Consider the following 27,853-nt stretch of genomic DNA (forward strand, 5'->3'; position numbering starts at 1 on the left):
CTAATATAAGTTTGTATGCATGCTTCTAATCAAATCAACCAGCATGCTCATTAATAATTACCATTATAAGAATTTATCAACTTGTCAAAAGGTTAGAAAACAGGAAAACAACAACAGAGGAAAAAATAAGTAACTTCTAAAAAGAACAAATTGCAACTGCAATATCATCTATATATGAACCACTGTTAAAAGCTAGTGCTGCTTTTATCCACAGTAATCAACAACTTTTAAATAGAACCCTAGTAGTAGGATAAATATCTTTGAACAATAATATCAGTAAAAATATCAGATTGGACACATACATTTCTTTTTATCTTCAGCTCCTTTAAATCTCATGCTTCATTAAAATGTTTTGAATATAAAGGGTTAAATACCCAGAGTATATTTATATATTGTAGGTAGACATATAATGATATACTAAAATAATCTCACATACAATTTATTTCACATCTGCTTTTGCAAGTTTAAGCAACATTAGTTGGTAAAATCAATACAATAGGTTAACGTAAATTTGCACAACAAAATATTTTATTTCATATGAGTTCTAATGTTTCCTGCAATCAGATAGTTTATGTGATGAAGTATTACAAGTTTAATGCTATAAAAAGTAAAGCTTACATGCCAACACAAGTTATATTTGCACTTACACATCCAGTATTCCAGTATTTTCAATATACAATGACAGATGATGAAACTACTCATTCCTCAACACCATATGCATCAAAATGACATTTAAAAGAAACAGCATAATGACCTTTAAAAAAAGCGACTGTTTAAGTGGGAAGGAAACTGAAATCCTAATACAGAGAAGAGTTGAGTAAAACATAATTGGAAGATGTAACACCTGAAACACCTGACATACAGTTTCCCAAAAATTAAGTATAACTGCAAAATCAATGTAACAAGACTAATAAGTCTGCACATTAGTTTTTATAGTTGTTTTTTATGAGAAGAATTCTTCCGGGTGACCTTAATTTTATTTTATTTCAGTACAAAGTTCAAAGGAGAGGCTCTTTTTTTTATTAGATAATTTTTTATTAGAGCCATTCCTTTGAATATATATATATATATATATATATATATATATATATATATACACGTCACTACATTTTATTTATTCTACAATTTAAAAGACAGTATTAGGTTTTATTCTGAAAGACTGTAAGACAACGGAGTAAATCATACAGATCTTTTAGGTAAAAATTTACATTTCAGAGGTGACAAAAAGTATTCTGTATCCATGACAAAATGCAGGCCCAATTATACGACTATATAAAAACAGTTTTTTGTCTCTAACTGATTTTGAGAATGTCACACTAAAAGATGAGAGAGGAAAAACTATCAAGAAAAGGAGAGATGTGAGACTGTATGGAAAGGCCTTACGTGGACGACATTTCATGCAAATTCCTAGCTGCAGGGACTCGCTCTGTCATGTGGCATTGACCGGATTCATCAACATCATCACAAGGGTAACATATTTATGTGCATGTTTTCTGTGCACATATATGTTTTTTTTTTTGCAACTAATTTATGCATCTTTGTAGAACGTTTATATATTGCAATTAATCTCACAAAGATTGCTGAGGGTTTCATCATCGTCTTCATTGTCTGAAGTGGCTGCATAGCTCTTGGTGTCCCCGAACATTTCCTCTTTCATTTTATAAAGGAATCCCAGTATTTCATTGGCCTTCCAATCACCTGGGTCATACTTGATATATCTCTGGGCAATGTTTTTCAGTTTCCTTGCACTTCTACACCCCTCACTAGATTGTGGACTGATTTTCAAACACTCCTTGTAGTGTTTGATTGCTAAGTCCTTGCATCTGTTGCAGTACTGTTGGAACTCAGCATAGTAATAATGTACTACATGCACACCATCATTATTCTCTCTAGCTGCTTTAAATGTTCTGGCAAACAGTTCCTCTGCCTTGGGCAGATTATGTTTCTCCCCGTATTGAAGTGCGAGGTCACTCATGGCAAAGACAAAGGAAGCTTTTAGAGAAGTTGCCTTTTCTAAATAGTAAATGCACTGATCACGTGCTTGATTTACCTCAAACTTATTTCCTTCCCATTGTTCTTTCTGTAAATCAATTTTCTTGGTCTTGTAGCACAATGCCAACTGATGATGTATGAAGGCTGAGTTTGGTGAGGTTTCAAGTGCTGTGCTCAGCAGTTCAATTGACCTGTCTACAGATCCTTGATTCCTGAAGTACTTCCCAACATATCTTATGACATGTGGATTTTCTGGAGAGCCTTTCAGAGCTCTCTCCATCAGTTTCTCAGACTCATTCTTCAACTCTTTGGAACATAAGTAAAGTTTAAGTCCTAGAAGAACTCTAGAGGAATCATCATCTGGCTCGATGTCAATGGTCTGTCTCAGCTGCTTGATTGCAGGTGAATCCACAGTGCAATATGTGCCTGGTTCGGTGCGATACAGAGCTTTTGCATAACCGGTGTTCCATTCGCTATTTTCTGGATCCAGTTCCACAGCCTTCTGAAAAACTTCTGCGGCTTTTTCATAATATTTGTGAGATAATTTAAGATAGGCCCATCCCTTCTCACCAAGCACTTCAGAAACAGATGAAGGCTCGATTGAAAGTGTTTCATTTATCTTCTGAAGCTTCATCAGGTAACTTTCACATTCTGCGTAGTTCTTCATATGGTAGTTTATCCAGGCAAAATTCCCATAGGTGACAATGAGAGTCTTGTCACAGTTGATCCCCAGGTTTTCTTTAATGAGTGTCTCAGATTTCAACAGGTGAGTAAGAGCCCTTTTTTTATGCCCAATAAGGAATTTCACATATCCTAAAGAGCAGTGAGTTCGTGCAACTCCCTGCTGGTTCCCTAGACCCAACTCGACCTGTTCCTCAAGCCTGTTGATGATATTTGTCAAGGCGAGATCCTCTTTTTTAATGTCCCAAGTGAAGTGACACTCCAGCTGATCCAGTTTTGACTGTAAACTTTCCTGGATTGAACTAACAAGAAAACAAATTAATTGTTGTATAATTAACAATTATATTATATTTAAGCAGGGTGTTCACCCTGTTTATTACACACACACACACAAACACACACACATATGTATACATTATAGAGTGGCAGGAGAATCTCCTTATCTCCACAAGCACATGGACTGATAAATTGGGCCAGGATGCCAGTACTACACTTTTTTGGTTTTAGTTTTTAGAGAAACACCCTGTTGTATGTTTTTAGTCATGACTCATATTTAAATGATCATTTAAACTACAGATACTTTTATGTTAGGTTATACGTCCTACCACAATACATCTTAAGGCTAAAAGTAGCTCCTAACATGCCAATTTAGGAGAAAATCGTACAAATATTGGCCACGTCAGTCCTAAATTTAGGACTCCTACATTTTTGATCTAAGAGTATTTCACAAAGCGTTTTAGCAATAAATAAATTGGCTCCTAAATCTGTGAAAAGTTAATATAAACATTTCAGAAACATTTAACAATAATAAACTTTTAAAAAGGTATCGGCTTTGGTTGGAAGGTTATCCCAATTTGTTTTTATAAGGCTGTATCTTTAATGCCTATTCTCGCGTCCAGTTTGGTTTTCTTTTATGTTTGTATGTCTAACTATCAGCCATGATTATTCTACTCTGCTAATTAAAATGCTGGTTGTATTCATATTACAAACATTTTATTAATCACTTAGTCACAGAAAAAAAAAAAAAATCCATGTGAAGTGGTGAAATCACACAGTCCTTGATTAACGGCTGGTGTATTAAGCAATATAGTACATCGGGCAGGACATCCATTTTCTCACCAAACATTAGTTCATTATACTAGTAAGAATTCAATTGCAGAGCTCTCTAGTTCAGTTAGAGAGCTCTCCAATTCAATTGTTAGTAGTAAAAATTGCAGTAAAGGGCACTGTTATTGTAATTCTTACTAGTAAGAGTTTAATTGTAGAGTACTCTAATTCAGTTCTTACTAGAAAGAATGCAATTGCTCTCTTATAGTAATTATAACTAGTAAAAATATATTTAAAGATCTCTCTAATTGGCATTGTTATAAGTAAGAATTAAATTGTAGAGCTCTCTAACTGCGTTGTTACTATTAAAAATGCATTTACGACGAGAACGTTTGGAATATTTTTGAGCTAAAACTGTTTATCTATTTCATATACCAATCGCGATTCACAAAACCTGCCAGCTAACGTTAGTGAAACGCACAGGGGAATCGCTCTGCCTCCACCTAAGCCTTTTTTATATATATATAACAAAAAAGTAACATTGTTTACAAACTGAAAACAGGTTTATACCCTGTTTTTATACAGTCTATGGTTTATATAAGAGGAAATGTTTCTTATTTCTTACCACTGTACTGTTATTATGGTGACAATGAAGTAGACAGTCTGAACAGTTTGAACAATAAGCTTCACTTGAAACTCGACAGTTAGCTTCTAACACTACTCGGTTCATCCCGGACAGATTTCAAAACATGCCAGCCTTAGTTTCAAATAATAAATACATACAAAAAATTGTTTCAGATTTAGAAAGTGTGCTCACCTCATCTCTGACATCCTTTTATTTGTATCTTGAGAAAAAGTATACGAGCTAGCGGAACAGCGATGTGTTTCACTAGTTCAGCAGTGAGAGTAGTTCCTGAATGATGCGTCATGCCCTATGGTCATGCCCATTCACATCAGTTTACTGACAATATCTGCTTCCGAGATTAACAAAAGGCATATAACATCTGGAAAACAATATGCTTTGTAGGAGCTATACTCATTGTCATTACATACTGAAATAAACTTTTACACAATAAACAATTACAGACATACCAAACTGAACTTAGCTTGTTCAACGTTGTTTCCTATTTATGTACTGCGTCACAGATGTTAAAGTTATATGCTAATCGCAATCAGCGTCTTAGCGCAGCGATATTTGCTCGTCTGATGTTGTGAATTGCTGATACGTGTTAATGTTTGTCTTTTAGAGATTCACGTTTTTCTGATACGAATGTCATGCATTAGGCGGGTATACATTTTTAATTATATAATAATATAGGTCAAGATGACGTTACTCGGTTTGTGTTTCCTAATGGCAATTCCGGAGTAACGATTGTTTATTAAAGGAATGGTGTAAAACAATATTCTGCTTTTTAAGAACTTTTCAGTAAACCATTTCTTCTTTCCCCTGTAGAGGCATCAAGGATCCAGTTTAGAGTGTGGGACAGTGCAAGTCGTCTGAGAAAATCTGCAGCTTCCTTATAAAAGGCAAAATCACCTTTCATGTTGAATAGTCAAATCTGAAAAGTTAGTATATCTCTTGGTTATGGACGGATAAAATAATCACACATCATCAGACAAATAATACAATATGATAGTTTTGATTTATTAAGACATTAAGCAACTATTATCATAGACCTGTGTTATATAGAATTATTGACTCTTCTACATACAACAAAAGCAGCCATAACTTAACTGTCTTTTTGAGAACCTCTAGCAGCAAGCCTGCACAAATCTTGAGAACTACCTGAATAAAAAACATTTAATAAGCACATTAAGCCAAAAAATAACAGGATTGTTTTTTTTTTAATGAATTTATACTCCATGTCACTGACCTTTGGGTGGTCTTCACACAATGTGCTTCCAGTTTGATGATTCCTTCACCATCATTTATGATTGTACCTTTGAGAGGTGATGTAATTTTGATCACATGACACCACAGCTTTAACCCAGAGTTTCACTGGCATTCATGTATTTATGGGGAGCTACAAACAAGAAACCTTAAGTGCCCCACATTACGCAGTGTCCCACTTTAGGGCAATTTATCCTATTTGCGATTTTGCAAGGAATTGTTTATCTGCTACACTGCACATAGTCATTCATGGATTAATTGGTCTTTTGTGATATGATTTGACTTAATTTAATAAAAAGTTACTTAATTTGATTTTATTTGTTTTACTTAATACACTGTACAGTTACATTCTTATTACAACAGTGTAAATGGGGTCTCTGATTGTGAATAATTGGTTACTGTTGTAAACATTCATCTGAATGCATCAAGTAAGTGACGTGACATACAGCCAAGTATGGTGACCCATACTCAGAATTTGTGTTCTGCATTTAATCAATTCAAAATGCACACACACACACACATTTATGCTGCTGCATCCAGGGAGCAGTCTTGTGCACTTTGTTTCCCACTGTTATTGAACTGTAAGTGAACATGTTGTACGTGATTTTTTTTGTATTCAGTTTTCAGTAAAAGATATTTCACAATATAAAAATGTATATTTTAAGAATTGTTTTTTTGTTTTTGTTTTTTACAGAGGACAGTATAGAGAGTGCACAAATGGGAGAGAGGAGGGGACTCTTTCAAGGATAACCTGAAGCACATCCACGCTATATGTCAGAGCACTGCACAAGGCTGTTGGTTCTGACATTTTATCTGAATTTGAAAAAACTATTTTACTTAAAATATTAAATGCATTTAATTTAAGGCAGGGTTTTTCCTGCATAGAGAATTTCAAAGCAACTGTGTCTGTCAAATTTAGTGCCTTCTCTGACTGTCGACATATGCTCCTATAACCCTTAACCCATGGTTGCAGGTTCCATTCTCAAACCGTTTTACCCATTTCCATTGCAAAAATATAAAAATCTCTTGTAATGAGAGGTCGACCAACAATGTTTTTTCACTGGCCGATGCTGATGTTTAGAAATCAGGGTGGCCGATGACTGAGATATGATGCAGATTTTTGGACCGATATTTTTGGCCGATTTTCTTTTACCATTGATATTCTATTTTTTTTTTTTTTAGATGCACCTGTACTTGTTCTGCCTTTGGGACTAATCACAGTTGTGCTCAAGTCTAATCAAATGAGCTATTTTTGTCTTATTTTATCATATCCCATGTGATCCAGTTGGGGCAGTTTTTCATTAATATGTTTGTCTTAAGCTGTGTTAAATAAGAAGTGTAAATACAGAATGTTCATTTACTTTTGGCTAGACTATGCCTTTAAGTGAACCAGAATCTGCTATCAAATCATGGTCATATTATAGTTACAATTACATTTAAACTGGACAGTTTATTTTATATTTTGGATACCTGAAGAACTGTAACACTTGCCATCGTGATGCTAAAATACATAAGTATTATTAGAAAGAACAATGGTAAATGCAATTGACTTATGGCATTGCCTTTTAATTAAGGGAGCAGAAGCAGAAAGTGTGCCACAAGGAAAATGAACAGGAGTTTAAATTCTGAATGTCTTTATTAAAATAAAATCCAGCCATGGTGTAAAAATTAAATGTGATCCACACCTCAAAATGTTAACAAATAAAAACAAATGTTATCAAATATATAGTGTTACTGTCACAATTATTGCACTGCTTGAGTAGCAAAGAACCCAGATAAGGAGTAACTCAAACACTGGTCTTTAATAATACAAAACCAAGGTATAACACAGGGCAGGCAGGAGTACACACAAAGAACCACGTATTCATTCAATACCAGACAAACAGCAAACGCTAAAGCTGGGACTTAAATGCATTAGAAGATGGATGAGATGCACCTAGGATCAATAAACATAATTAACATGAGGGAAAACTGGGTCATGGAAAACACGTGGGGAACAAAATGCCGTCTAATGATTGAGATGGCTAAATGCTACATTAAAGGTAAATGTTTTATTTTATCAGTGCCTTATAATTCTTTTTATTACTTTTTTTTTGTGGAGAGAACATATGACATAAAATTACATTTAATTTCACTCGTTTGCTATATGGAAGAAAATTCATGCCACACTGAAATGCAATCAATCATTACATTAAACTATCTTTGGGATCCGAAAGGAAACTATTTACCTTTCTTATGGCCAACATTACCTGTGGTATAAGTTCTGATCTGTGAAAAAATAAATAAAATAAAAAAACAACTGGAAAAACAAACGAGCATTATATTTATATGATAATGTTATTTAAACTTTAAGCTCTTAGTTTAAAGCGCCTTTGGATAATGACAGTTTAGAAATCCTGTAAAATATTTTTAGCCAACTAGATGTTAGGCCTTAGTTACTTTAATCTTAAAACATAAACATAAAGGTAGAGTATATTTTATTTATTCTGACTTAATCGTCATTATACATTAATAGAATAAATAGCCATAAAGTGTCAGTACATGAAGCACAATCAAATGCATATTACATTATGTACATCTGATAGTGTAAGTATTTAATATGTGATGACTTTACTGTGAGGACATCCTGAGTTCACTAAGGTTACTGAGGAACTCATCATTGTCTTCATAACTCAGAGCTTTCTCATAGCACTCAATGGCTTGATCTTTCTCCCCATTTACCTTATGAAGGAACCCTAGTATCCCATAAGCCTCCACATCATTTGAGTTTCTCTGAATTCGTTTATCAGCGATCTTCTTTAAAATGTAGGCACTTTTCTTCCCTGTGAGTAAATTCGGTTTAATCTTTAGACATTCCATGAAGTATTTGATAGCTGACGACTCACATCTGTGGCAGTAGAGCTGGAATTCAGCATAACACAAATTGACAACATGTAGATTGTCGTTTTTCTCTCTGGCTGCTTTAAAAGCGAGCTGAAACAGCTCCTCAGCCCGTGACATATCCCGGTTCTCTCCATACAGCAGCGCTAGATCGCTCATTGCAGAAATGAAGGAGGCTGTCAGGCTGGTGGCCTTTTCTAAATGATAGATGCATTGATCGCGAATCTGTTGAACTTTTGCCCCTTTGGCATGGTGACTTTGCTCCTGCAACAGTTGGATTTTCTTAAACTTATAGCAAAGAGCTAACTGATGATGTATGAAACTCGAATCGGGTGAGTTTTCCAGTGCTCGCTTCAAAAGAGGAATTGACCTGTCCACACTTCCTTGATTCCTGAAGAATTTTGCAACATATCGCATGACATGTGGGTGATCTGGAGATCCTTCTAAAGCCTTCTCTACCAAACTCTCAGCCTCTTTGTACTTTTTGTAAACAATCAGCCGCATGCTTAAGAGGACTTTGAGAACATCATCCTCTGGATTCGTGGCAATGGCTCGTTTCAGCTGCTTTATTGTAGGCGAATTATCAGCACTGGAATTCTCGAATTCGGTGCGATACAGAGCAATTGCATAACCAGCATTCCATTCGCCTTCCTCTGGTTCAATTTCTAAAGCCTTCCTGAAACATTCTTTGGCTGTGTTGTAATATTTTTGTGAGAATTTAAGAAAAGTCCATCCCTTTTCACCAAGCACCTCTGGAACAGATGACCACTCAGTGAGTAAGGTTTCATTTATCTTCTGAAGCTTCTTCAGGTAACTTTCACATTCTTTGTAGTTCTTCTTGTGGTAGTTTATCCAGGCGAGGTTTCCATAAGTGACAATGAGAGTTTTATGAAATTCATCCTGGTGGCATTCCATGAGTAGCTTCACGGATGTCATGAGATTATTATGTGCCTCCTCGTGAAACCCCAGAAGGAACTGGACATAGGCCAAAGGACTGTAAGTTTTGGCAAGGCCTTCTTTCTTTCCGAAGTACAGCTTAATCTGTTCTTGCAGTCTATTGAGAACATCATTTAGATCTATATCATCTCTGTTCAGAGCCCAGGTGAAGTGGCATTCCAACTGGAGAAGTTTTGCTCTCAAAGTTCTGTCCGGATCCATACCTGTAAAAATAGAAAGATGTATATTTAATATTGTTTATATAATAATAATGATAATTCCACAGACAAAAACATCTGTCAGAATGTTTATATATAGCAGTGTCTATAACAATATACCAATAGCTTTCCACTGCATTTAATCATACACACACACACACACACACACACACACACACATATATATATATATATATATATATATATATATATATATATATATATATATATATATATATATATATATATATATATATATATATATATATTCTGGATAAATATATATGTTAAAATGTGCATTTATTCTAAATTATTCTTTTTTTAATTTGAAACACATTTATTTTTCTCTTGAAGTACATTTTTTATATTAAATATAATATCAGATTTACGGAACTTATATAAATAGCTTTGCTAAAACTACTGTAAACCAAATGCAAAAAAACATTGTAATTTTAGGGATACACTTACCTTATCTAGGACGTCTGTTTGATAAATGTTTCAGGATCTGTTTGAGGAGGAAGGTGGTGCAAGCTTTATTAACCTTTTCTAGAGATGGGAGTGTCAAACTCAGAATGGAAACTGAAAATTGGCTGAAGAAAGAGGGAAAGACAAACAGCATAAGAGTGAGAACTTTAGCTTGTCTTAAATTATGTGTAATATTTTTTAGTTAAATAAATGTTGGTCTAAACCATTGCCAGCTGGAGTCTGGTACATATGATCTAAAATATTTTTTTGTTTGTATTTATATTATATATATTGTAGACAGTGAAATTTAAACTACACACACACACGTATATATATATATATATATATATATATATATATATATATATATATATATATGAAATATGCGAAAACTATATTTTCAATAATTTACTTACTTATATTTATTTTACGAGCGAGCGGAACAGCGATATGTTTCACTAGTTCAGTATGCAGAGCAGTTCCTGATGCGTCATGCCCTATGGTCATGCCCATTCACATCAGTTTACTGACAATATCTGCTTCCGAGATGAACAAAAGGCATATAACGTCTGGAAAACAATATGCTTTGTAGGAGCTACTCATTGTCATTACATACTGAAATAAACTTTTACACAATAAACAATTACAGTCGTAACAATCTGAACTTAGCTTGTTCAACGTTTCCTATTTTTGTACTGCGTCACAGATGTTAAAGTTAGATGCTAATCGCAATCAGCGTCTTAACGCACTATAACGATATTTGCTCGTCTGATGTTGTGAATTGCTGATACGTGTTAATTTTAGAGATTCACGTTTTTCTGATACGAATGTCATGCATTAGGCGAGTATAAATTTTTAATCGTATAATTATATAGGTCAAGATGACGTTACTCGGTTTGTGTTTCCTAAATATCATATAATGGCAATTTTGGGTAATATTTAAATGAATAACGATTGTTTAAAGGAATGGTATAAAACAAAATTCTGCTTTTTAAGAACTTTTCAGTAAACCATTTCTTCTTTCCCCTGTAGAGGCATCAAGGATCCAGTTCAGGGTGAATGTGGGACATTTCTAGCCTGGTAATACCAGACTCTGCTACGTCACTTTGCTTCGTAGACAGTACAGAAGCGAAATGAAATTGAGCGGAAGTAGGAAGTCGGACGTAGTCAGGCTAGGACATTTCAGACTTCTGTGGCATATTGTGATGTTTACATGAAATCCACACCTAATACCATTTTAAAAACCCCAGTATGTGTTTTAAATAAATCAAAAGAGAAAATTCAGATAACACATTCATAAAATAAATGATAGACATATTAGTGCTCTTAGTACAAGTCGTCTGAGAAAATCTGCAGCTTCCTTATAAAAGGCAAAATCACCTTTCATGTCGAATAGTCAAATCCGAAAAGTTAGTATATCTCTTGGTTATGGATGGATAAAATAATCAAACATCATCAGACAAATAATACAATATGATAGTTTTGATTTATTAAGACATTAAGCAACTATTATCATAGACCTGTGTTATATTATGTAGATAGAATTATTGACTGTTACATACAACAAAAGCAGGCATAACTTAACTGTCTTTTTGAGAACCTCTAACAGCAAGCCTGCACAAATCTTGAGAACTACCTGAATAAAAAACATTAAATAAGCACATTAAGCCCAAAAATAACAGGATTGTTTTTTTTGTTTTTTTTTTATGAATTTATACTCTATGTCACTGACCCTTGGGTGGTCTTCACACAATGTGCTTCCAGTTTGATGATTCCTGCAGCCTCATTTATGATTGTACATTTGAGAGGTGATGTGATTTCGATCACATGACACCACAGCTTTAACCCAGAGTTTCACTGGCATTCATGTATTTATGGGGAGCTACAAACAAGAAACCTTAAGTGTCCCATATTACGCAGTGTCCCACTTTAGGGCAATTCATCGTATTTGCAATTTTGTAAGGAATTGTTTATCTGCTACACGGCACAGTCACTCCTGGTAGAGATTCGTTGGTCTTTTGTGATAGGTATTGATTTGACTTCATTTAATAAAAATGTACTTAATTTTACTTGTTTTACTTAAAGCTGTGGTAGGGAACTTTTGACGCTCTAGCGGTTAATAAACAGAACTGCTTCCGTCTTGCGGAAGAACATCGTAGCCGGAACTACTTCTCTCTGTTTATGTCAATGAAGAATCACAAAGGTAATGGGTTACTCTGCCACGGTACCCCCGAAGCAATCTAAAATAGTCCGAATATAAACACTTATTATAGGTGTACCCTAGTGATTCAGGACAAGCTAAAAACACAGTTTGGAAAATGGATTCATGATGTACTCGCTTATTATGTACATTTTTCTACATTTTGTAGAAAAATTCAAATTTTATTGTTCTTTGTGGATTGTAACAGTAGTACACTCTGTACATGGCTTTAGTTCATAGGTTCGATTTTACAGAGGTATGGCATTACATTTGTCAAGTTATTTGAACAGACATGCATGATTTTTGTGTGTATATTATTATTATTATTATTTTTCAGGATGACATGATCAGGAGGTGGTGGTGTTCTGTTCTCCTGGACAGCTTTACTCCGCAAATGTATGTAGCTGTTTGAATGTTGCTACATGAAACATTACTCTGTACTATATTGTAAGGGAAACAGGTCAATTTAGCTCAAAGGGAATCATTTAAGATTTTAAAGGGAATTTGAACAGAATCACTGTTTCACGGCTGTTCACGGAGACGCGCCTGCGGTTCAGTGAACGAGCCGTTTAACATCAAATCTGCGCTGGATACTAATATCCAAACTATAGTGAAACACTATCAATTAGCACAGTAACAAGATCGGCAGCTTAAGACATTAACTTGTAAGCACAAAACACAAGATACTTCTCTTTTCAATATGAATAAGGCTTTATTAGATAAATCTAAGACATATAAACTAATCTAACACATAAACGCACGCACACACACATTCACACAAGTTGCAGGAATATCGAAAGTTAGGGAAAGATGAGTTTAAGAGAATGGAAATATGGAATCCCAAGTTTACAGCAATACGTTAAATTGCATAGACATGAACAACCATCAATCACGTAATTAGCCCTTGCATTGAGTTCCTCAATATGACTAAAATTATATTAGATACACCAGCACAACAAATATCTGGGGATACGTTGCCTTAGTTTCCTGTGAAAGGGACTCCCGTTGAAAGGGGTATCCCGGTGTCGCTGATTGGCTGGAAGTTCAGTTGGCTGAAGTGACGTCTTGGGGAGCCCGTGCTTGGGCGTTGGCTGAAGCTGGAGTTGTGTGGCTGGTCGGAGTTCAAACGCGCAGACGAGGTCGACGTTACAAAACTTAACTCAGAACACGAAACTCTCAAACGGAAAAGAAAAGAAATAAAGTTTGACGAGACTAGGTTGTGTTCCTTCTCATTGTGGCATAAGTAGCAGCAGGCAGGCACGCTGGAACCGCGCTCAAAGAACCATGATGACTAACCACATGGCTAGATGCTACAAGCTAAAGCTAGGTAGCAAAGCTACAAGCTAAGAGCAGGCATGACTGATAGCACAAGCAATGCTAGACTAAAAGCCGACATGGCTAATAGCAGCAGCTAGACTAGGACTAAAAGCCGACTAAAAGCAAGGCATGACTAAAAAGCAAGGCATGACTAAAAGCAAGGCATGACTAAAAGCAAAATTTCATGGGGTCCAAAGTATTTAAAACTTCCTTGTTGGCCACCCCTCAAATGTTGCCTTGACCAATCAGATATGTTCTTTGGGTGGGTATCATAAATCATTTGTTTATCTTACCAAGCATGTGGTTCTTGCCTCACAGGGTCTAATTTTGGACATGATTCCTATAACATGATTATGATATATTTTACAAATAAATGATTGTCAGGACAATATCAAGCAAGAAAATGCGATTATTTGAATACTAGACATGACTAGGTATCCTATAGTTATCAAAAGACATACACAATAAGTGATTATACATGATAGTCAAATGTGTGGGTTACACGTAAATGAATATGGAGTTAAGCAATGGAATGATTCATTCATAAGTCTTTTTTGAGTTCATTCTGGTCCATATATAATGTATAAAAAGCAGTTTCTTTGCCATTCTCTGGCAAAGGACTTTTCTGTGAAGACAAAGGTTCAAAGCCCTTCCCCCTTAGGAATTTCAGTCTGGTTTCACTGGCTGGGGGGGGAAGTCAATGCAAGTATTTAACTTGATCTCCTGGGTTTACATGTGATGTCCAGCGTTGCATTTCAATCACGAACAATAAATTTGACAATCTCTTCTTCAAATTAAAATTGTTAATAATTGTTCTATTGGTGTTAATGTTGAAAGCTGTTGTGTGAACAAGTTGGTTGGTTGGTTATCTTGCCTGGTTCCTGTGGCACTAGAACTGATTTATGACTTCCTGAGGAATTCAGCTCATGTTTCAGTGCACACAGCTCTGATAGACTCTTTGATTTGTCTGATTTGACTCATTTCTGCTACAATATCTAGCAATAAACCTACCTCTTGACATTTGTTCTTTTAGAGCTCAACCACTGAGGGGGAGAACTTCACCATTCACCATGTCTTCAGGCAGAGTCCAGCAAAGCAGGTTATTTGTGCACATACATTCATTAACAACTAATAATTACATATGTGTGTACATGCAGAGGTATTTTAGTTATTACAGCTACATAGTTGTTCAGATGTGGTATTATGTACAAGTACTATATTGGTCATTACTGTGGATTATTTAATATATAGCTATCAGTTAACATCAGCATCAAAGACATTTAAAAACATTTCAGCTTAATTCATTTTCAGACAGCAGCGAGTGTTTTAAATAACTTCTGTTTGCGATCTACACTGTAATAAAGAATTTGTTGAGTCAACTAAAAATATTTTGTTACCCCGCTGCCTAAAAATTTTTTGTTATCTTGACAAAAAAAAACTTGTTGAAACAACTTCAAATTAGAGTGGAGTTAGTCCAGGTAACAAATTTCTTTAAGTTGACTTGACTAATATTTTCTAGTCCAGTCAACTAAATCATGTTGTGTCAACAGGGATTTTTTTTTTTTTTTACTTCGATCAATAATCATAAACAAATTTTACCCCACTGCCTTAAATGTTTAAATAAAGATGACAAAACACTTTTTTAATGTCATTTATTTAATGATAGAGACAACACTTTCATTCACATTTAAGCTGAACAAGCAATTTGCCGTCAACACATCAACTGATAATTGATAAAAAAAAAAAAAAAAAGCAAAATATAAAAACACACGTCTAAAGATCTGAACTGACACTTGAAAGTGTGATGTATAATAAATAACATTGGCATGGGATTGAGAAACAAATAGTTGCATTTCAATTCATCAGATCAAAACCACAGGGATTGTTTTTAATTTCATAACTCAATATGAAAATCAGAAGGTTGAACTCTGCATATTAACCCTGCACAAGTTCACATGCACTCCCCCCACCATAATGCAAGTCATGGTCAAAATGAGAAACCAAGATATATGTATATAACATCACAATTAGTTACAAAAAATTAGTGTACTGCACTTCTGTATCATAAGATATAAATGGAATGAATGCACATGGAAGCACAAAGATCTAAAGTCAGATTCTAAGTTTCACAGCACAACATGACCAGACAGAGGTGTTAACATCAGAAGGATCTTGAAAGTTTCCAAACTCGTCCCCCATCATAATGCTACATACTGAAAATGTGTACATACTGTTTAAGAAAATGAGAGGGGAAACAACATTTGTTTACATGAGAACATGCATATTCCAAGTTATGACATGATAAACTTTAATGTACATTCTAAAATGTAGTGAAAGGCACAAAAGAACCTTTCCTTATTAAAAAACAAAAAACAAAAAAAACACTACTTTTTAAGAAAGAGTGCGGTGGAGCCGATGGACACATCATGAACACTGAAAAGTGAAAGTGACATGACATACATTTGTGCTCTTCATTTAACCCATCCAAAGTGCACACACAGCAGTGAACACACACCGTGAACACACACCCAGAGCAGTGGGCAGCCATTTATGCTGCAGTACCCGGGGAGAAGTTGTGCCTTGCTCAAGGACACCTTATTTGTGGTGTTGAGGGTGGAGAGAGCGCTGGACATTCACTCCCCCACACCTACAGTTCCTGCCGCTGTAGCGAGCACATGGTGGGAGCAGCTGGTCTTCACAAGTTTTTGCAGAGCCTCAATGGTGTATTTAATGCGCTGGAGGTGGTGGATGTTCACTGCATACAGACCCATTAGGAGTCTAAATGCCTTGGGGACATGGGAGATGTCAGTGATGAAAGGATGTCCAAATGAGACCAATGTTGGTTATTCCTTGGGAAGCACATCACATTGCTGCTCCTCAGTTACAATCAGAATGCCCTCTTCAATTTCTTTCTCAACATCCTTAATGTCACTGGATGGCTGGGATAAGAAAAAAATATTACATTACTTAATAGATTTATAAACAAATGAACACACATATGTACATACACTATCAAAGTTGTGTGTTAAAACACAGCTACCAATTAATGCAAAGTGTAATTCACCTTCAAGTGGAAGATATTTTGAAACATTTAACCAAAAATGAAAGTCAAAATTAAATGCTGCTCCTCAACGGTTTCGTTTAGAAACATTCAAAATAACTTCCTGTATTAAACTGTTAAAAGCCTGTACAAATTTCTTTGTTCTGCTGAACACAAAGAGTTTAAAATCCCATGGGAAGATAAGTGTAAAATACACCCCCAGAAACAACTATACTAAAAATGGGGGGAAATTATTTTCTTCACTGGTATTCTACATGATTTCTGAATGACATAAAATGTGACAAACCAATACAACATTCAGGTTTTTTTCTTAATCCAATTCTAAGTGTCTAATCGGTCACACCGTTTATACAATGATCAGAAAATATATTGGTGTAAATAGGTATTACTTTTAAATAATAGTCTGTTGCACTGCATGTTCAGAGTAAAGCATGACTCTTAAAGGGTTGGTTAACCCATGTATGTTTTACTCACCCTCATGGCATCGTTAGTGTGTATTTCTTTCTTCTTTCAGACAAATCCAGTCGGATTATATAAAAAAATATTTATGGCAATAGGTGGGTGTTTTTTTCAACAGTCCAAAAGTAGTCAAATAATGTGCATCAATTCATAATAAAAAGTACCTCACATGGCTCTGAGAGGTGAATAAGTATCTCCTGTAGCGAATCCATGTGTTTTTGTAAAAAAAATATACATATTTAAAATGTTATTCAAAACATATTTAAACACTTTTCTCTCACTTTCGTGAGAGCCATTCCGGGTGGATGAAAATAGGACATAGGGGTCATGCATGTACCGATGATTAGTGACGAACACGGAAGAGCGGAGGAGAGACAAAAATATGCCAATCACGAAGTAAAATCACAAAATTAGGCTTGCACGTATGATAGTCAGTGGAAGAGAAAAAAAGTGTTTACAACTTTTTAAATATGGATATTTTTCTTACAAAAAGCGCATCGATTTGCTACAGGAAGCCTTTATTCACCCCCCAGAGCCATGTGTGACACGTTTTATTGATGGATGGGTGCATTTTATTTGACTATTTTTGGACTGCTGAGAAAAAAACACACCTGTCTGCTGCCATTAAATAACTTGGAAGAGCCAGGACAATGTTTAATTCAACTCAGATCAGATTTGTCTGAAAGAAGAAAATCATATACACATAGGATGCCTTTGAATGAGTAAAACATGGTTTAATTTAAATTTTTTGGTGAAATAATCCTTTAAGCAAAGTTGCTAATGGCCAATATGCTAGCACTGAACATTTTTCAGGATTCAAAACAGTACTCAGCAAAATAATAAAGAATGGTTATGTCCATAAACAGGGTTTCTGGTGGTTTTATGAAGATAAATTCAACACTTTAAATACCAATTATAGAAAATTCACGGAATAAAACTGAAGGGAAAATAATGACAAATTATGTTTTCTAAATTTTGAAGCTGTTTTCCAATGCAAATATCTACATTTTCGTAAAGGGTTCACCCAAAAAAGAAAAAGAAAGGAAGTTGTCATTTACTAAACCTCAAGTTGTTTTGAACCTGAATTAGTTTATTTCTGTTAGTCCCAGTCCCAGTTTCTTCTTCTTCTATTACCTGGACTACATCACTGCAGACTGATGGTGCTCAGATTGGTCATCCACAAGCGTAATCCCAGCAGTTATGTCCTTGATGAATTCCTGCGCAGAGCCTGTGTGCTTTAATAAAAACAAATGGATGCATTAAACAGGGCCTTACTAACGTAAAGCATATAGACTCCGATTAATGTGCATTTATAAATAAATAAATTTACTTACAACTTCGTCCAAGCTCTACTGTGTAAATGCCATTTCCATTATGTCTGCATATCATTTTGATGGATAACTGCAAAAGGACTCGCTGTGGTCCATTCACAGGATTATTGAATTCTGCTCTGAATCTTCAGTCATCCCAAAATATCATAAACATGAAAAATACAAAAACATGTTAAAACACTGTAAAATAATAAACATACATATAAATAAATCTTTACAGAGAGTCAAATGTATTGACAAGTTTGTATTAAATGCAAACTATACCATCCAGACGATGCTTTTAAATGACACAACACAGAATTATAACACAATAAAAGGAAATTTAACACATTTGTGTCGATCGTTATTGTATCTCTATTTATACAAGATATATGCTTTTATTCTAAAATATATAGATTTGAACGTATGCAATTTACTTATGACCGTATATTCACCATAGACTGTATAAAAACAGATATTCACGCAGCATTACACTGGGTTCTAGGTTCTAGTGAGGCACTTGAATGACTAACGTTACTTCAGAAAACTGAAAGAAGAGTTTGTAACGCTACCTTCAGAACTTCATCTGAACCGTAGACTGTAAAAAAAATCATCAGAACTAAGCTTATGTCAGCGATATCAAATGTAACGTTAAGTTAAGTTACGCGCTCCAGAAGCACTCTGAGGGAGGTGCTCATCTGTGCTGCTCATTCGTTTCCTTTATAACATGCAGAAAAGACACAGTTCGAGTAGGAATCTCTTTTTCCCCTAATTTTTCATCGATGTATATTCTGACGGATGTCTTACGCTGTCAGGTTTAGAGCAGCTCCTTTTTTTTAAATTCCCGCCGTTCTTAATCCATACAGTGATCCGTTGAGCTCTCGCGCTCTGTTTGAACGGTCTCTAAGGCAGCCCTGGGCTCAAATAATACATTTAAATTGTATTTTTATCGTTCTCCACATAAGTTCAGCTCCACTGTCCCGCATGGGAGAATATATGTTTTAATATTTATAAGGAAAATACTGTGGAACTGCCTGTATTTTGAGGCTTCAGAGTGCCGCGAAACGAACATTTACATACAGTAATTTACATACAGAATATACCACTCTATAACCATACTTACTTTTCTGAGACAACAAATGTAATTTTACACATTAAGCCAATAAATACGAATAGTTTACTTACCAAAGTTGTATTTTAGTCAAATGTCCAAACTTTGAGGAGAAACTGACTAGAATGGCTGACGACCTTCTTCTGTCTTCAACAGCATTCAGGAGAATGACGAGATCTCGCGATAAGTGATGTTGTGAATGTGATATTGCTATTGAATTGAGTCAACAAATTTTTTTAAGTTATAAGGACAAATAACCTAGTTCAGTCAACTTTCAAACCAGTTGAGACACTGAAAACTTAAAATTTTTAGTTGAATGAACAAATTCAGTAACTGCAAGTTGTGTCAACATAAAAAAATTCATTGAAACAACTAAACTGCTAAATAATTTTTTACAGTGTAATGTGGATTTTGTTCACCATATAAGACAGAAATATTCATATTCAATATAAAAAATCTTCATGTGGATCATGCATACAAATATATACAAATATATCACTGGATTATTACAATTAATGGCAAAATGAATGTGTGGAAATGTAAACTAATATATCCTACTGACAATAGCAAAAGATATAAATAATTGGCTTAAAACAGGTTTTTTTCAATGTGAAAATACTAACATGCCTAATACTTCTGCACAGTACTGTATATATTAACATTTTATTAGTGTTATTATAAAAGAATGAGTATGCAGTTGTGACAACAATCTATAGAGTTTTTAATGAGAGTTTTAAAGCACGGTTGTCTGTAGTCAGTGTTTATATAATGTTTAATAACTTTTATATACATGTATAAATAAACCTATGTATGTTTTTGATTCAACAGCTTCCCCTGGAAATCCTCATGGAAGTTATTTTGTCAGCGGGTGACTCTGCATATTTGACACTTTCTCTGGTTTGCAGATGGTTTAGGGATGTGCTCCGAAGTTTTTTGGAAAGCGGCACAGTTTGCCTGGCTAGACAGTAAGATTTCCCCGTTTAATGCTCATTCTCCAATTGAGTTCAGACGGATGTACAGCATCAGGGAACACTTGCAGTGCAGAGCCCTTTTCAAGTTTAACCCACCAGGGTACAGGGAAGAGACCGGCGTGGTGATCTTCTGGGCTTTTGTTTACACAGGATTTTGTTCCAAGGACTGTTTTTTATTTTTTATTTTTATTTTTTGTGGCATGAAACACATTTGTGTGTTAAGTTCATTGAAGGGAAATAGAGAATGGACTGAGATCAGCTGGTTTTGATGTATTAATTGATGTAATTTAAAGTTAAACTTTGCAGTGTATAATGTTTTAATAAAAAAGCTATGGCAAACACGTGCATGACAACCGGTTTCAGTCATTTACATCAGTCTATCATTCTTTAAGGTTTCTCATATTTGATGGTAACATCATTTGCTATGCATTGCTCATAATGGATTCTTAATTTAGTTGTGACAGGATTGTGAGGATTAATGAGGTTTTCAGTAGTGCAGTTCAGAAAACAAATAACAGAAAGTGACAAGTGTTTTTGGGCAAGTTCTTTAGAACCTGTATAGTTCCTTCCTTGCAAAAAGTAACCATGGATTTATTGTAGTAAAATATTTGTTGGCATATTAATTACTGTGAGCTGTAATTATAAAAACACCATAGTTTTACTATAGTTACTGTAGCAGAACCATGGTAAATTTTCGTAGGGGCCAAGGGAATGTTGAGAATATTATTGGTGACGTTCAGAGACTGGTGACAATTTGTTACACACACGACGCACACACATACACACACACATACATATATATATATATATATATATGTAATTTGAATATATAAATCAAGGTACTCCATGACTATCTACATAACCATACTTCGCATTATATTGCCGTGTCATTTTCAAACCAGAGAGTAATGCCGAGGTAGTGTCTACAGCCGTTGAGGGAGTAGACCATTTATTTCTATTCTGTTCGTCGTAATCCAAAACTCTTTGTATTTATACGGGATGTTGTGGAAATGCAACAATAAATGCAAAAACACAACATTTATATTCACTTTTTAATTTATATTAAAAGTTTATTCATCTGAGTGTCTACTTCCGCATTCCAATCCTGCTCAGAGCGTCATAATTCTCTATACCAATAAGCTGTAAAATCGTCACTCATCTGTACACCAATAAGCTCATCTTAATCATAAACCAATAACCGCTGAGGTGGGCGGGGCGACACGTGTCGCTCCGCCCCAACGTGTCACCCCGCCCCATCGTCCAGACTGCACTCTGGGATACTTGATTCAAAGGGCACACACACACATTTATGCTGCTGCACCCAGGGAGCAGTTGGGGGTTCAGTGCCTTTCCCAATACTCAAACCCAAAACCTTAAGGTTAGGAGTCAAACTCTCTAACCACTAAACCACAACTTCCACAGTTGTTTAAGAATAGTCTTGTGCCCTTTGTTTCCCACTGTTATTGAACTGTAAGTGAACATTTTGTATGTGTTTTTTTTTTTTTCAGTTTTCAGTAAAATATATTTCACAATATAATTATTTTTTTTTAACAGAGGACAGTACAGAGAGTGCACAAATGGGAGAGAGAGGAGGGGACTCTTTCAAGGATAACCTGAAGCACATCCACGCTATATGTCAGAGCACTGCACAAGGCTGTTGGTTCTGACATTTAATCTGAATTTGAAGAAACAATTTTACTTAAAATATTAAATGCATTTAATTTAAGACAGGGTTTTTCCTGCATAGAGAATTTCATAGCAACTGTGTCTGTAAAATTTAGTGCCTTCTCTGGCGGTCGACATATGCTCCTATAACCCTTTACCAGCAACATGGTTGCAGGTTCCATTCTCAAACTGTTCGACCCATTTCCACTGCAAAAAAAGAAAATATCTCTTGTAATTAGAGGTCGACCAACAATGTTTTTTTCACGGGCCGATGCTGATATTTAAAAATCAGGTCGGCCGATGACTGAGATATGATGCAGATTTTTTGTAATGGGCTCGTATCTGCATTGCAGTTTTCATCCTGGCCTGCAGGGGTCACTCTCAATGAGTACGGTGTCATGTTCCCTCCAGAACTGCAGTTGGCTCTTGCCCTATGAACTCTAGCCCTATGGTCTCTCCGCTCCTCCAGAGGGCGTTATCACCCCATACCATGTTCAGTGCTGTAACAACAATGAGTTTTACACAGTAATTAACTCAAATGATATATAGGGAATTTGGATAATTAATCAGGAATATGATTAATATATATCTCAGATGACAGTTACATTTAATTTTATTGATTATGAAAAATAGCTCAATTGTCTATACCAATAACTAATTACAGGGCACTGTAACTTACTCATTAATATGTCAATATTCCATTCTTCATATCAATTATTGTGATATCTCTTACTGTAAATTACTGCAAATCAAACAGTGGTTTGTCCAGCAAACCACTGTTGACCTATGTATTTTCAATAAAGTTATCACGCCTTATAATTCAAGGAAAAATATTCTCTGGCCATGAAAACATTATCCTATCCTTATGATAAATTTAGTTTCTAAATTTAAAGCTTGTAGCTAAAGATCAGGCCTTTCAGTAAATCATAATGTGAGTGGGGTGGAGTCCAAGCCAATCATCAGTGTATGGGTTTTTAATAATTAAACTAGTAATACATCAAACTACAAATCACACAGAGTAAATATGCGTACGACAATACAGACAGTAAACTCTTTACAAGACATAATGGAATCCAAATAAAAGAGAGAGAGATAGAGAGAGAGAGAAAGAGAGCGAGCGAGCGAGAGAGAGAGAAAATGGAGAAAGTGAGAGAGATCACAGAATGAGCTCAGGTATGAAAATCAGTCAGTAACCTTTTTGGAAGCCAACAACAATCAGATCATAGCAACACTTTAAAGCAGCATTTAAATCTTGCACAAGGCCGCACCGAGGGACTCGTGGGAGCGACCTGGGTTGATGCAGGAGGGAAGGGAGTCAGCGTAAGAAGAGAAGGCGGTCCTTTTTCGGTCGACTTTTATTGCTTGAGATGATTCACGCCTCTTTTCGCATGACCATCCAATGAACGTCAATGGGGGGGGGGGGGGGGGGGGTTCAGGTCTCCTTTGAAGCTCGCATGGGTATCGTAAAATAATTTAAGTCCAGCCAGGCTGGCGCCAGGCCAGGCACTTGGTGCAAACAGGGTTTCATCTGAATTTAACCCCCTGAATCGATGACCTGCATATTTGTTACAGTGCTCTGCTCATCAGTGTTGATTCCTCACACATGTGTTTGACCCTTTATAAGTCTGTTTGTTCCCTGCTATTGTGTTCAGTCTTGAGCCTATGCTTCCTGTGTATCCAGTTGCTAAGTTAAGTTTTATTGTTCTTGTATTTTTGGACCCTTGTGTCTTTTGTTTAATGGTAGCTAGGTTTGCTACGTTTATTTTGTACTTTGTTTTCTCTAGTAAAGATTATTGTTACTTTTTGAAGATTCAAGCCCCTTGGCCTTTTTTGCTCTTTTGCTCTTCCGCTCTTGGGTTTAACAGTCTGGGAGTAGCTCAGTGAGTAAATTCACCCTCTTAGAGCACCAGAGACCTGAGCTCAATCCCAGCTTGAGGCAGCCTCGTTACATTTTTGGACCGATATGTTTGGCCGATTTTCTTTTACCATTGATATTCTACTTTTTTTTTTTTTTTTTTTTTTTTTAGATGCACCTGTACTTGTTCTGCCTTTGGGACTAATCACAGTTGTGCTCAGTTCTAATCAAATTAGCTATTTTTGTCTTATTTTCTGATATCCCATGTGATCCAGTTGGGTCAGTTTTTCATTAATATGTTTGTCTTAATCTGTGTTAAATAAGAAGTGTAAATACAGAATGTTCATTTACTTTTGGCTAGACTATGCCTTTAAGTGAACCAGAATCTGCTATCAAATCATGGTCATATTATAGTTACAATTACATTTAAACTGGACAGTTTATTTTATATTTTGGATACTTGAAGAACTGTAAAACTTGCCATCGTGATGCTAAAATACATAAGTATTATTAGAAGGAACAATGGTAAATGCAATTGACTTATGGCAGTGCCTTTTAATTACAAACCTGCAGAAATTGTGCCAAAAGTAAAATGAACAGGAGTTTAAATTCTGTATGTCTTTATTAAAAGAAAATCTTTTAATACAATGCAGCCATGGTGTAAAAATTAAATGTGATCCACACCTCAAAATGTAATCAAATAAAAACAAATGCTATCAAATATATAGTGTTACTGTCAGAATTATTGCACTGCTTGAGTAGCAAAGAACCCAGATAAGGAGTAACTCAAACACTGGTCTTTAATAATACAAAACCACAACCCATTCTCACTCCAAAGGCGTCAAAAACCGAAGCATGGTCAAGCGCCCCTAGCGTCACTTTTATGACGCCAAATGTGGCTCTCGGCGTCGACTATCGAAGCACTACGACCTTCATTGCTTTCAGTGGGAAACTTTTGGCGTCAGAATTCGACACGAGGACATGAGATGTTTATCGCTATGAAATCACGTTCAAGAAGTCTCATTCAGCACACATCGCGCGATACTTGCTATCAGTTCCACAGTTTGGGTGAGTAGTCGTATATACGCTCTTTTAATGCCTTTTATCAAATGTATTCTGTCTTCTTTATTAATCAGATGAGTGCCATATGTTTAATCGCTGTATTATATCGGTCATCCGCGGCTGTCTTTGAGTTTCATTGCGTTTAAATAAATGAACACAGCTGCTAATTAGTGTGATTAAACTCTATCTGTCACGTGACGTGCCATAGGTGACGTGCCATAGACCTTCGATCCGTTTTATATTATTATTAATTTCAGGATCAATGATGTAAGTTGTATTTGTAGTAAAATCATGGTAATCACGACACAATAGTAATAAATGAAATGTGAAGTTAAAACACAGTAAATGGGACATTAGTAACTGTAACTGTAGTTTTACTATGATATATTAATAATCAATACAACAATACAATAATCACCAAACCAGCTATGTTTGTATCACTGTAATGTTAGTGTTTTTATGTGCTTTTATATGACAGATATCACAGTAATCATGTGTTCTGTACCATGCTTTTAATACCTTTTAATGTGAATCCAAAAAAAAAAAAAAAAATCAAATTAAAAATAAATAATAAAACATGTATTTTTCCATCTTGCAGTTCATTCATATCAGTATATATATATATATATATATATATATATATATATATATATATATATATATATATATATATATATATATAAATATTTTGCTCACAGATCATTATTAACATTCTGTATATAATTCAATTTTATTTTCTCTCCCCTTTTTTATTATTTTTATTTTTAGCTGAAAAGACGTAAAGGCAGTCAGCCCAGTGGTGTTTCTGGAGAGGGATTCCTTCAGAAATGGAGAAGACAGAAAGCTGCGGAGGCAGATATTTGCAGCAGTAAGTCTGTGATAGTTTGTCTCTTTTATCAAAAATTCCTGCTGTTATAATTTGTACAGCATTTGTTGTTTCTTAAACTGTTGCACTGTCCAAATACCCACACTTGCCATCTTTTCACTTGACCACTTGATTACTTATTTGAAGTCTTTCCTGTATTTGGCCTAGTGTTCGAGTGAGCATGATGACCACGAGTGTGTGTCGAACTTTTCATGACCTGATGACTGTGTTTCCCAATCCTGATCCTGGAGAACCCCAGCACTGCACGGTTTTGGCGTCTCTCTTATCTGCCTTGGAGTCTTCACTGATGAGCTGATGAGTTGAATCAGGTGTGTTTGATCAGGGAGACATCTCAAATGTGCAGTGTTGGGGTTCTCCAGGACCAGGATTGGGAGCCACTGCCTTATGGGACACTTATGTGTTTAAAGAGATTTTTAATATCTAATTATCAATATTTCACATACTGTACTAAACACATCACAGTCTTAATAATCCAGTTTAACACTTGTATGATATTGTACAAGCCCCAGGACGGTCTCATCTGACACTATCAAAAGAATTCATATGACTATAGCTTGTTATTAATTACTTGCTTTCAATAATGGATTCATTTAACATTTAATTTTACAGCATCTTTACAGAGGCTGCTTTTATGGTCTAAACAAAACACAGTGTAATGTATAAGTTGAATGTAATTTAATATTTCCTTCCTTTCTGTCTTACAGGATTGTTTGAGGATAACGCTGTAGCTCCATCATGCACAAAGACTCACCTCGTTAACTCTTTATCCCCCACACACACAGATATGGTCCCTGGATCAGTGATTAGACTTTGCAGTGGTTTGATTTTTGCAGAAGATGTAACTTTGTTTTATTTATAAGCTCATAATGAATACATTACAGAACCAGTGATGAAAACAATAGTTAAAAATAGTATTTTTCGTATTGATAAAGCATTTTGTTCTCTTTTTCAAGCTTCATACAGTGAACTTTTTAGACTTTAATTAAGAGTTTTAGTAAAGGAGATATTCATACACAGTCATCCCCTAGCTCCAGTCATGAAGTGAATTCATGATGTTATGTCAAAGCTAGCAGGTGTTTGTTTTCCTGAACACTTTCTCTGTCTTCCATTGTTCAGACAATCAGTGTTTATTTGATGCTGTGCTGATTGAGTTTTATAGATGATATTGCACACGTGACATGCATGTCTTCATGGTGTTTTTTTGTGAGTTTGAAACATTTACATTGTGTTGTATAACATTTTGGTCAATTTAATTTTTTTAATAAAATTGATCTTTTTCCAGTGTTCTCTGAAAGACATACTGTATTTACTGTTTTGTTTTTTAATAAAAGCATTTTCATTTGCATACTGAAAATAGTTAATGTTTACAACATAACTGCCTTTTTATTCTTTATGGTGGCAAAAACGAGCTTGGTGACAGAGGATGCAGTGTAGTAATTTGGGCATGTTGTCTTTAAATGAGTTTGACATATCAATAAATAATGGAAGATCCTTACAAAAATATGCATGTTTATTATGCTTTATGTATTTATTTGTTCATTCATTCATTCATTAATTTATAATTTCTGTTTTTATTCCTAGGGTTCAAATGGTAGAGAATGGTAAATCACAGAAACACAAATGTGAACAATTTTAACTTTAAAACACAATGTAATATACAATGTAAATTTTAGAAGCACGTCATTTGATTAGTAAATATATTTGTCTTTGGTCAAAAAAAAAAATACAAATCTTAAAAATGTGTCTTATATTTAATGAGAGGAATCTATCTGTTGGATACAACTGCGACTGCTGGGCATGTGCACATCAATATTGCCCAATTTTTGTCAAGCTGAACAACGGAGGA

General features: G+C 35.1%; 3 protein-coding genes and 3 long non-coding RNA genes across 12 annotated transcripts in view; 3 read left to right on the top strand and 3 right to left on the bottom strand.

The window, feature by feature from the left end:
• Positions 1–506: 506 nt before the first annotated feature.
• LOC128025113 (interferon-induced protein with tetratricopeptide repeats 5) lies at positions 507–4,806 on the bottom strand. Its single transcript, XM_052611137.1, has 2 exons — positions 4,538–4,806; positions 507–2,975 (listed from the first exon to the last, which is right to left on the bottom strand). Exons 1-2 carry the CDS (start codon positions 4,549–4,551, stop codon positions 1,550–1,552), a joined length of 1,440 nt encoding a protein of 479 aa, XP_052467097.1. The 5' UTR covers positions 4,552–4,806; the 3' UTR covers positions 507–1,549.
• Positions 4,807–5,173: 367 nt separating this feature from the next.
• Positions 5,174–27,853, top strand: part of LOC128025125 (uncharacterized) — a 57,058-nt gene continuing 34,378 nt past the window's right edge. Inside the window, exons 1-2 of the long non-coding RNA XR_008186094.1 lie at positions 5,174–5,286; positions 6,306–7,431. This is a non-coding gene — a long non-coding RNA (uncharacterized LOC128025125). The remainder of the gene's footprint in view (positions 5,287–6,305; positions 7,432–27,853) is intronic.
• Positions 7,229–27,853, bottom strand: part of LOC128025114 (interferon-induced protein with tetratricopeptide repeats 5) — a 59,889-nt gene continuing 39,264 nt past the window's right edge. For 2 of the 3 annotated variants that reach the window (XM_052611147.1, XM_052611146.1), the window contains one exon: positions 7,229–7,547. In XM_052611147.1, the coding sequence (XP_052467107.1) occupies positions 7,504–7,547 (44 nt within the window). In that variant the 3' untranslated portion in view covers positions 7,229–7,503. Of the gene's footprint in view, positions 7,548–7,839; positions 7,880–27,853 lie in introns of all 3 variants that reach the window. The other variant, XM_052611145.1, reaches the window with a different exon arrangement.
• LOC128025115 (interferon-induced protein with tetratricopeptide repeats 5-like) overlaps positions 7,229–27,853 on the bottom strand; it is a 59,789-nt gene continuing 39,164 nt past the window's right edge. For 2 of the 5 annotated variants that reach the window (XM_052611149.1, XM_052611153.1), the window contains one exon: positions 7,229–9,651. In XM_052611149.1, the coding sequence (XP_052467109.1) occupies positions 8,222–9,649 (1,428 nt within the window). In that variant the 5' untranslated portion in view covers positions 9,650–9,651 and the 3' untranslated portion in view covers positions 7,229–8,221. Of the gene's footprint in view, positions 9,652–10,113; positions 10,236–10,526; positions 12,070–27,853 lie in introns of those variants that run through there. The other 3 variants (XM_052611152.1, XM_052611150.1, XM_052611151.1) reach the window with 3 other exon arrangements.
• On the top strand, positions 12,231–20,878 carry LOC128025126 (uncharacterized). The gene is made up of 3 exons (XR_008186095.1): positions 12,231–12,706; positions 14,661–14,726; positions 20,397–20,878. It is a non-coding gene; the product is annotated as an uncharacterized LOC128025126 (long non-coding RNA).
• LOC128025127 (uncharacterized) lies at positions 25,833–26,730 on the top strand. Its single transcript, XR_008186096.1, has 3 exons — positions 25,833–25,989; positions 26,155–26,315; positions 26,712–26,730. It is a non-coding gene; the product is annotated as an uncharacterized LOC128025127 (long non-coding RNA).

Source organism: Carassius gibelio, chromosome A12, assembly GCF_023724105.1.
Source record: "Carassius gibelio isolate Cgi1373 ecotype wild population from Czech Republic chromosome A12, carGib1.2-hapl.c, whole genome shotgun sequence".
Lineage (NCBI taxonomy): Eukaryota > Metazoa > Chordata > Actinopteri > Cypriniformes > Cyprinidae > Carassius > Carassius gibelio.